The sequence below is a fragment of the Ursus arctos genome, unplaced genomic scaffold (genome assembly GCF_023065955.2).
Source record: "Ursus arctos isolate Adak ecotype North America unplaced genomic scaffold, UrsArc2.0 scaffold_19, whole genome shotgun sequence".
In the NCBI taxonomy this organism is placed as follows: Eukaryota; Metazoa; Chordata; class Mammalia; order Carnivora; family Ursidae; genus Ursus; species Ursus arctos.
This window is the reverse complement of record NW_026622863.1, coordinates 4,761,666-4,772,700: the sequence shown is the minus strand read 5'-3', so window position 1 is coordinate 4,772,700 and position 11,035 is coordinate 4,761,666. Positions and strand designations below refer to the sequence as shown.

The window sequence follows — 11,035 nt, the reverse complement described above, 5'->3', positions numbered from 1 at the left end:
TCTTGAGGTTCCATGTTGTTTTGAAGTCATCTGTTGGCCTACATTAATGCATTAATTCCTAAAGAAATCCTGAAGCGGTGTATTTTTCATATAAGGGAGAGAGGTACAAAGAGATTAAGTGATTTATGTCAGATCACATGTCTAGGAAATGGCAGAGCCAGAACGAGAACCCAAGAACCAAGCCCATACTTTTAACCTCTACACCACTTGGCAACTATATGGAGGATGCGTTTTAGGGGGAGAAGACTGGAGGAAAGAAAAAAGACCTGTTTGGTACCTTGCTGCAATAGACCAGGCAAGAATTGACAAGGCCTCAATTAACGCATATGCATATATGTAATATACATTTATGTACACACAGAGGTGTGATACATGTATACATGTATATATATACACACGTATATACAGGATCGTGACCAGGACTATACATGCTGCACTCAGACTTTCTGGGTTAAACTAAAATTTTGGTTCCACCAATTTACCAGCTATGATTATGGACAAAGCACGTCTACGGGCCTGTTTCCCTACCTGTAAACTAGGAATACCATTACCCAGCTGACAGGATTTTTTGAGGATTGAATGAGATCGTACACAAAAGCACACTTAGCCTAGTGACTAGGAGTTGGTGCTCAGTTTGCCCCTATTAGAATGTTACAAATTGCAGAGACAGTAATGGGCCTGTTTTATTAAAAGTAGGTACAATTAGCAGGGTTTGGGGATTTGGGGCCAGGGGGAAGGGGTAATGGAAAAGGAGGCAGAGGGGACTGGAGGTTTTTCTTGCCAGTAGATTACTGGGTAGATGGGAAGGTCACCAACTGCAATGAAAAAATGGCTTAGGGGAAACAGAGAAGACTTCCTTGCCTTTTGGACATTTTAAGTTTAAGGTGTGAATGGAACATCTGTGCACAGATGCCCAGTTTAAGTGGCTGAACGTGAGTATGAAATTCAGGGAAGTAATCTAGTGGGATCATTAGTAATAGGTGATAATGAAAGTGTGTTAGAAGAGTGGGACAGGAATATCATTCTGAAAAATATGCACATTTATTTTGAGTCAATATACAAAAGGCAGTATTTAAATGACATGAAAATATAGAAAATGCATTTCAGCACTGCGGGAATGAAGAGCGACTTCTGACAAAGAGTACATTCCCATTGTTCAGCGAACAGGGTACCAACAGCACATTCTGATCCTAAACTACATCAAATGACGACAAATGCCCTCTCCGCACTCAGATCGAGTCAGACGGATCTTAGGAAGAATGCTCAGAAAGACCAAAGTAAATGTGACGTTAACAATGCTAAGGTTTTTGGAAAGGTCCTTTTCTATAACCACTCTGTTACGAATAAAAAGGGAATCTCAAGATCGTCCCAATCTTTACTCCCGTGAGAAAGAAGTACGTGCTAATAATCTGATGTCAGGATGCCAACGGGCCAAATTTGTTATCTGAAGTCATTTCCCCTAATATCTAGGATTTTGTTTCACTGAAATAACCAAACATAAGTCCGCCCTATCCATTTACCATATGATCAAGTGATTTTACTTGTCCTGGTCACTTGGGGAACAAAGCCTTCTTTTAAAAACGAAATGGGCTGCTGAAGTTGAACATCAGTCACAATACCACAGAAGACAGCCCAGCAAACCCAACTCCAACACAGAACACCTGTGACGCGTCTAGGACCCTGCAGACTTCCTAACTGCAGTCAGTGCAGTTATCCGGGCATTTCAAACATGAACAGGTGAAAGTAGCACTTCGGGGGCGGGGGGTAATAACGGGGTATGAGCCTTTCTCTTCAGGAAAGTGGTGATGTTTTGGGCAGCACAGTTTTTACCTTGTGGACCTATGTTCCCCTCACAACTGAGTATTTTGTGTTCCCACTCCCCCGCCCCTCCAGGCCAATACCAGCATCCTCCTCCAATCACTGTGACAATCGAGTAATGGCCGCAAGCACCCCCGTAAGTAGGAAGGCTGCCCCTGGCTGAACACTGCTATTGTAAAAGCTTGGTTCCGTTGATCAAAATGCTGCTTTTATGAGTTTGGAGGCCTTCACTTAAGTACCAAAAACTGCAAACACAACATTTATCTAAGAAAACCACTCCCATTATTGGGGGAGGGGGGTTGAGGGCGCTCAGAGAATCTTAAAGTCAGGACTCTTAGAAACCACCCCAAATTTACAGATGGGGGAAAAAAAATGTCCAAAACATGAGGGGGAAAAAAATGTCCAAAAGAGGTTAAGCAACAGGCCCCCAGTTCCATGGCTAGGAAATGGCAAAGCCAGAATGAAAACTCTCAATTCTGGTCCAGCACTTCCACTACCCCAGGCCCCCCTCATTCAATCCACACGTGGGTGTATTAAAAGCTCAGCAGCTTCGGTTATGCCCAAAGGAACAAAATTCCTTTAAACTTACACACAGGAAAAATCACCCCCCCCCCAAAAAAAACATATTTGCTGGGGTCTAAGAATTCATTTAACGCTTTGAGGCCTCTACTCCAGGCTTAATAATTTACCTTCAAATTAAAAATTGGAATTTTTGGGGCACCTGGGTGGCACAGCGGTTAAGCGTCTGCCTTCGGCTCAGGGCGTGATCCCAGCGTTCCGGGATCGAGCCCCACATCGGGCTCCTCCGCTATGAGCCTGCTTCTCCCTCTCCCATTCCCTCTGCTTGTGTTCCCTCTCTCGCTGGCTGTCAAATAAATAAATAAAATCTTAAAAAATAAATAAATAAAATAAAAATTGGAATTTTTATTTATCCTCCAATAAGTTCTTCCAAGAACTGTATGAATATAAAAATAGGAGTTCCTACATTAGCATATCCTGAGGAAGTGACGAATAGCTCCTGCTGCCATTTTAAAAAGAAAGCAGGAACTTAACTTCAAATTTTGTCAGTTTATAATAACTATATTGGTATAGTTCTAAAAAATAAGTTGTGGACAACTAGTACCATGAAAAGGCAGCATGAGAAAGTGTAAAATTATCTTCCTCATAGGAAAAAAGGAATCTTCGCTGCAATGATAAGCAAAATAGCCAACAAATACCTACCGACATCTCCTGGCCTCATGGGGGGGTGGCCCTATTTCATGTGAGGTGCTCCACATAGTAACAACGACTACTACATAACCACTGCTTATACATAATGATGTAATTTCACTACTTTTAGTAAACTAGCAATGTTTGGCACCTTTTGTCTTATATTTTTACCTAAATACCAGAACATAAAATACTACTATGATAAGTCCCACTTAGCACACCCTTCTTTCTTTCTAGAATGGTACAGATGAACTAAGTATCTGCTCATAAGCATAAAAACTTTGACATTTTCTTTTTGATGCACTTAGCTACCATTTTAAAGCCAGGAAGACCTAACCACTTAGTCTAGTTTACTTTGTTACAAATGCACATGTCGTCGAAAATGGACCCAGCGGTGTATTACTGACCCACCACCAAACGGCAAAGATACGGCTAAGTTATCGAAGTAGCTGTGACTCTCAACAAGGGGAGAGCCCGCTCCCCGCTGCAAGGGGGAGTATCGATCTGTCCTGCTCCACCTGTGTAACCGAAGGTAGAAGGCAGAAAGCAGTAAGAGGGCGTGGATTCTGGTGTCTCCCTGTGCTCGCCTTCACCTCACGGTGAAAACTGGTGACTGCAAATCCAACTCAAATACCTCAAAACGTAATCACTGAAGAAACCAAACCAGCAGGATCATTTTCACACTAACACAGTATTAAGTGTCAGACACTTTTGCCTCTTGATAGGGTGGATGCAGGAGCAATGGGAACATAACATCCACACCAGATGAAGGAAGGAACAGCAGCGCTCCCTTCTGGAAAGCTTTTCTCAGATAATATCCCACCACTGCCTCTTAAAACTGAAGAATTATTACCAACTTACTCCCGTAAGTGAAAAATAAAATTTCCTGACCTGTCACATAAGCAGGATCAGCTACCTGGAACTGGAGCTAAATCCTCAGAACTGCTCACACCTCGTTTAGGACTCTCCCATAGATTATAGTCAACATCATCACCCAGACTCGGGGTGGCGGGGTTGGGGGCTGTGGAGGGGTGGAGATGAGGCAGGACACACATAGCCAGGACTCATGCGCAAAAGAAAAGAAGGGAAACCTGGGTACTATTTCTGCCAATGCCATAAATATCTTCCAGGACTTGGAAATGACCAGCTAGTTGTACCTCAGTCTAACCATTAGCTCCGTAGAATCTGTGTCCCTGACACAAAGAAGGAAGATGACGGAGAAAGCCAATTACAGATTTCACAAATATCTTGTACAGCAGCCTGTAACTTTTAATTAGAATTAATTATCAAAGAAACTGCACTTTTTAAGTCTTTGAGCTTAACAATGTTTAACAGTGGCTTTATTAGGTGAATGCTTGAAAGCATTCAATATTAAATTCAATTTACTTCACATTAATGTTTGCAAATACATTATTAGCAATCCTTAAATATTCCAAATCAACTTAAGTATAGAAGGCTTGCTTGTAAGTCTTCTGAGGTGACAAGAAGACCAAAAGGAGCCTAGAACTAGAGTCCAGGTCTCTAACCAACAATCACCATGTCATCACCGGTGAACTCGTATGAGGGAACTTCAAGGTTGAGAGGTGCAGGCCCCTTCCTGATCCTGCCGGAAGCATCATAGTGTGACCCATGGCAAGGGCAGTAATAACCACCAAAATCTCCTGCATTTGCAATGGGTACACAACCAAGATGGGTGCAAACACCTATCAGGATAACCCACTCGGGTTTCTTTACTCGATCTAAATCATGCTGTGGGTCCCTCAACTGGGACACTTCAACTGCAGCCTCCTGCTCAATTTCCTTCTTGGTTCTATGGCGCACAAACAGCGGTTTTCCTCTCCACTTGAAAGCCATGTTCTTGCCTTCTGGAATATCGGAGAGCTTGATTTCGATTTTCGACATGGCCAACACATCAGCAGAAGCACTCATGCTGGAAACAAACTGGGAGACGACGTTCTTGGCAGCATATGCGACACCTATACTAGTTGTTGCAGTTATCAAATAGGAGAAACCTTTCCTAGCCTCACTGCTCTCTTTTGAAGACTTTGTGCCATCTAACACTTCAATGCGTCGATAGTCAGAGAAGTCAGGCACTCTGATGTCTGTGTGGGAATAACGAACGGAAGCAGGGACTGCAAAATAAACAGAAAGGTAAAAAACACAATTAGATGAGTACCGTGAAAGGGATATACACCAGGAAATAACCTTTGTGAATTCATAAGCAAAAATCAACTTATAAAAATGTGAAAATGTGGCACTCACTGATCTCAGATATTGTTAAGTTGGCAGTGTCAGCATATAAAATACTGAAATGAAATGAAGTCAATCACTACCTATCATACTGGTAAGAAATCACAAGATTGTATGTGTAAACTCAGTTTCTCCTGACTAACACTGTTGATTCAGAATTCTTAACAATTTAGTGCATCAAATCTAAAAAGTTAAGCAGTACTATAAACAGCAGTATTTTAAAATCCCTGAAAATTCAACCTGCCAAGACATACAATTACGGTAACTACCTCTGGATTACAAGGGACCCTAAAACTCCTCAAGTCTACCCAGTAAGTTGATTTGTGATCATCTTATTAAACCAAATGTCTAACTTTACATTCCTGTCTATCGACTCTCTGAAAGAACTGCTAAAAATTCATAAAATACTTATTACGAAGATAATAAACATTCTGTGAACTGTCAGCACAACTTTAGTTGCAGAAAATTTAGAGATTTCTATTTTATACTCTGGAGTATAAATTAGTATTACTTTACTTCAAGTAAAGCCAATAATGGACAGAAAAGAACATCCTTATCAAAATATATGCAACCATCAAATGAAATCTCCAAAAGAACCAATTATTTCAATTTAGTACAGGATAAAAGAGCAAAATTTTCATATATTCCACTATTCACTCATGAGCAATAAATTCTATAAGAGTAAAGGCATTATTTTTCTTTTTCACTGCTGTGGGTCTCTCAACTAAAACACTACCACCGCAGGCCAATTAAATAGGCCAGATCTTTGCATCAAATGAATGTTAAAAAAATAAATAATTACTATTTATGCAGTACCCTGGGTATAAGTAGTTTTGTTTTAAGATTTTCTTTGAGAGAGTGAGCGAGAATGAGAGCAAGAGAGAATGAGAGAGAAAGCATGGGAGGGGCGGTTCCATACCAGGGTCCAACCCAGGCACCCCAGTTTTGTTAAAAAACAAAAAAAAAAACAAAACAAAAAAAACAGATTATGTCCTTTTGTCCCATACCATTTTTAAGTATCTGACAAAAAAATGAACTTACTGGCATCACTTTTCAGTGTGTTTCAGGAAGCAAATCTCTGCAAATTGTATATGCATTTTAGGAAATTTGCCACAAGTTTCCTTTTTAGAAAAGGGACACTAAAAATTCCTCACTTAGAAAATGTGTTGTTTCTAAAAAAAACCATGCACTTAAAAATGCATTTTCAAATAAGCTGCAATTCTACTTGGCTTACTAGGCTGTCTCATCCTAATATACTTCCTTGGAACAGTTAAACAGTACAATAAAGGATATATCAACTACTTTCATGTGGTTCTCAAGGTGAGTAATAATGGAAGCCCTACGTACTATTCACCCCTGAACGACATGGGGGTTTGGGGCACTGACCCCACATGCAATCAAAAATCTGTTATCTTCTGACTCCCTCAAAACTTAAGTACTGACAGTGTACTGTTGCCTGGAAGCCTTACCAGTCAATCAATACATATTCTGTATGTTACATATATATCATATACTGCATTCTTATAATAAAGCAAGCTAGAGAGAAGAAAACGTTATTAAGAAAATCATAAAGTACATTTGCAGTACTGTACCATATTTATACTAAAAATCCACACAGAAGTGGACCTGCACAGTTCAAACCCATGTTGTTCAAGGGCCAACTATATTCATACCAACGGTGAAACCTATCAACATCACTCTATGTACTTTTCTGACTAACCCAACATTTTTTGGAGGGGACCAGGACACGGGCAGTGAGTACCTGAGATTCACAACTACGGCAGAGGGACATTACACTATACACTACTCTACCTCTAGCTAATGCTAACCTGTCAGTGTAGACTGGGGTTTGGGATCAAGTACTTTCCTTTAGTATTGTCTGGGATTACAAAGCAAAGGCGTATATCATACTTAAAAGATGAAGGAACCAAAGTTCGTACTTCTACATTAAAAACAGTATCTACAACCCTTGACCATGTAACAGCATACAAGGAAATGTACAGGAACAGTAAACGGAATGGTTTTGACATTCTCTTCTGGAGATCTGGCAGTACAAGAAAGTCAGTTGTTCGCTCCCATTTTATCTAGCAGGTTACACTTCACGTTGTACTACACCACCATGAACACTCTGGGAAATTAAACTGCCATATTGCAAAAGTCATTCTCTAAGTATAATTCACATTAACTGTATTAGGTGTGACTTTAGCAGCAAAAGTGCTAGGTTTAGTTCTCAACTTGAGCAAAATCAGATACTTCTAGAAACAGAAAATTTAAGGGACTATAACATAACAGGTTTTTGTCTTTTGTTTTAAGGTGAACTCTGATGTGCCCTGGAAATCTTCCTCACCTCAAGGATCTTCTCCCGATCCAACCCCCCATCTCACACCCTCAGTACTATATTTCCACAAACCATCTAGACAGGAGATATTAATGTGAACTGAAACTACAAGCTGAAGACATGATCACAGAAAAAGTTTGCCTTATGGTTTTATATTGTTTACCAGTTCTTGGAAAAGTCATGTAAGCCTCTAATTTTTAGAAGAAACCCTGTAGCCGTTAGACAAATTCCAAAAATGCTTTTTGCCTTTGCTATTGAAATTTTCTCCTTATTGTTTCTCACCTCGAGGTCCAAAAAACAGGCTTCGGACGGCCTGGTATACTCTACTCATGCCCTGAACAATGTCTCCAAAACCCACTGGTGCCCCCTAACAAAAAAATCATTTTATTCATCCACAAATATTCTGCACTAACTGTATGCAAAATCTGAGGTTGTAGGAAATAGAAAAATAAAGGAGATTTTTCTCTATGCCCTCAAGCACAAGGTCAGAAGAGTCACCAGGAAACACAATAGTGGAAAAGTGTTACCTACTATAAAGCATGAAGGATCAGCAAATAGAAGATGTTGCTGACCTGACCTTGAACAGAGATTGACCTGGTAAGACTTGGAAATGTGGAAAACTGAGTGGATTATTTTCCAGTAAAGAGAACAAGGTGAATGGGGGAAAAATAGTGGCGGCAACTTCATTTGTAAGGCAAGCATTACTTGCCCTACTTGCCAAATCAACTGTCAGTGGGGTCAAGAAGGCAACGCAATGAAGTAGGTCTGGTGAGGACTGTGATGAACTGGAGAGTGCTTGCTCCAGAGGGCAGCCGGCGCGCAGCACACCAGACTTTTCCCATGTAGAAACTAGAGTTCAGTGTTGCCAGATTCCAACATTTTAAGACACCCAAGAGATCTTCCTTTTAAAAGTACACAGGTTGGGCAGACTACTGGCACACTGGACTACAGGTTGCCATTTCAGGATTCCCAATCCAGAGCGTGAAAAAAGAAATGCAAGACAAGGCACAAAAGATAAAGTAAGATTTGGTGAGAGTTGATGGCTAACTCAGTCTTTCAAATGACTGTACTATCACATACACAATGTGTATCCTTATGCAAGCCACTTCACCTTCTCAAGTCTGTTTTCTCATCTGTAAAATGAAGTATCATCAACCTCTGCCTGTTGCTCTTCTGGAGGAATAAACTGATTACAGTGTGGAAACACTGCTACTACTCTACACCATTAATGACCTTGGGGTTTGTGTTATTGTGTTGTTGTTGTTGTTGTTGTTGGGAGCGGGGTGTGAAAAAAAAGGTACTAAAGGGATCAGGTGGTGATGAGCAGGACAACGTCCCAAATATTAACGGCAGTTCCTATTTTTTGAGCACGTATACAGCGCCCCAAAATGTAATAATGGCTTTATGTAGAATTTTTCCATCTGAAGCTCACGACATTACCTACGAAACTGGTCTAATCATTCACCCATTTCACTGATAAGGCCATACGTTTAGGAATTTGCCCAAAGTCAAGCGACCTGTAAGCAACAAAATCTGTCAGACCTTGCTGAAACAGTCGGCCTTCAGAGTTCCTGAATTTATCCTATGAAGTACAAAATTTGGCCTGTGGTTTACCCAGACTGGCCGCCAACGGAAACAACCCCGCAGAGGCACGGAATGCCAGGGCCGTAGGTCACCTGCGATCGCTCGACCCAGCTGCGTCCGCGCACAGGTGAGGGCAGAGGCCCGGGAGGTGCAGATGTTTGCCCAAGGTCGACCCGGCCCGGCAACTCCAATCCCCCGAGCAGGGCTCCGCTCCACTTCCCCGCCCTCCTCGGCTGTGCCCTGGGTCCAGGGCCAGAGGGAGCGAGAAAACGGGGTCCCCTCAGCCCCCGGTCGCTCCCCTCAGCCCGGCTCACCATTGAGGCCCACGGAGGCGGCCAAAGGCCGGCTCGCGGCCTGGCCACTCAGCGACTCCCGGCACAAGAAGGGCCGCTTCACGTCCAGCACTGGAGGCTCCGGGGTGGCGGGCACCGAGGCCTGCACCAGGGGCCGCAGCGCGCCCGCCACCCCGCGGGACGTGGCCGATAGGACGGGTGCGAACGGGCCCGAACGGGCGGCCACCGACAACATGGCGACAGCTTCTCCGAACGCCGAGCCGGTCACAGGGACGACCTTCCGGCCGCGGCGCAGGCGCAGGAGGCGCAGGTGGCGCGCGATCCGTGACGTCGGCGCGCCGGCCCAAGTGGTGCCCGAGGCTTAGAGAAGCGCTGCGTCAGTCGCAGAGCTACGAGCACACGCTGAGGGCGGGGCGGCGCAGGGCGGGGCGGAGCCAGGCGGGGAGGAGGGTGTGCGGCACTATCCGTCCGCCCCGCGGGCCTTTTGGTCTGTGTGCCGCTGTCTACCTTAAAGAAAGTGGGCAAAGGAGTCTCCCGGGAGTGTCCCGTGAATCTACTTTGCGTCCTTCAGGGTAAAAACTATCTGTAGGAATCTAGGGATAAGAATAAGTTATAGTAGTTTCAATAGGGGTCATAATAATTCTTAACATATCTTCATATATATTATACACACACACATTTATAAAGATATATGTTAGGGCATATACGTATATATTAGGTTATATATACTTGTGAAACCTAGAACAGAGCCGAGCATATAATGACCATTATGTGTGTACTATGTTTATTATTAGCACTAACGAACTAAAAAATAAATTTTAAAAAAAGCCAGGGACTTAGGGGCAAAGCTTAATAATAATGATAATGGCTTATGTGTATTAAGCATATACTATGTATTAGATTTTGTGCATCATCTTCTTTCATTTATAGTCAAGGTCCCTATGAAGTAACAGCTATTTTACTGATGAGGAAACCGAAGTTTTAGAGGGATTGTGTGTCCAGTACAAGATAGCCACCAAGGGGTGGAAGGGGATAGTCTGTCTTTGAGTGTGCTCTTAACCACCACCAGCTTCCCTAAGTGAGATTTTAGGGGATGCAGGGATGGGTCCCTAAATCACTTTCTGTCACATGGTGAGAAAGTTATTTCCTTCTTACTTCTCTTTCAGTCCTTCTGATTTTACACCAATGAGAAAGTCCCAGTTTGGTGCTAATATATTGTTAATTCCTCTCTAACATTTTCCAGCCTCCCCTTTAAGAAAATGGGTCTTGACTTCAAAGTCCTTCGGCAGTCGAATCAGCAGGTAGAGGATTTAATAATATTGTTTCTTTCCATGGTATTTATTTTGTCTTGATACTGATTTTCCAATGGCCAAAGTGAAGTAAAGTTTGTTTTACATTTATAGAGGTCTAAGTGAGTTAATTTGGACACTAAGTATATGAAGTTTCTCTGTGCTGTGTGTGCCTGGGCTCTGGGACCTTGGCAAGTTTCCTGAACCCTCTATGCTTTAGTTTCCTCACCTGTAAAATGGGGTTGCTAATGATG

The 11,035-nt window shown here is 42.5% G+C and overlaps 1 protein-coding gene across 1 annotated transcript; it reads right to left on the bottom strand.

Moving 5' to 3' along the window:
- Positions 1-1,019: 1,019 nt before the first annotated feature.
- On the bottom strand, positions 1,020-9,835 carry LOC113252198 (cytochrome b-c1 complex subunit Rieske, mitochondrial). The gene is made up of 2 exons (XM_026494683.4): positions 9,514-9,835; positions 1,020-5,159 (listed from the first exon to the last, which is right to left on the bottom strand). Exons 1-2 carry the CDS (start codon positions 9,725-9,727, stop codon positions 4,549-4,551), a joined length of 825 nt encoding a protein of 274 aa, XP_026350468.1. The 5' UTR covers positions 9,728-9,835; the 3' UTR covers positions 1,020-4,548.
- Between the last annotated feature and the right edge of the window lie 1,200 nt (positions 9,836-11,035).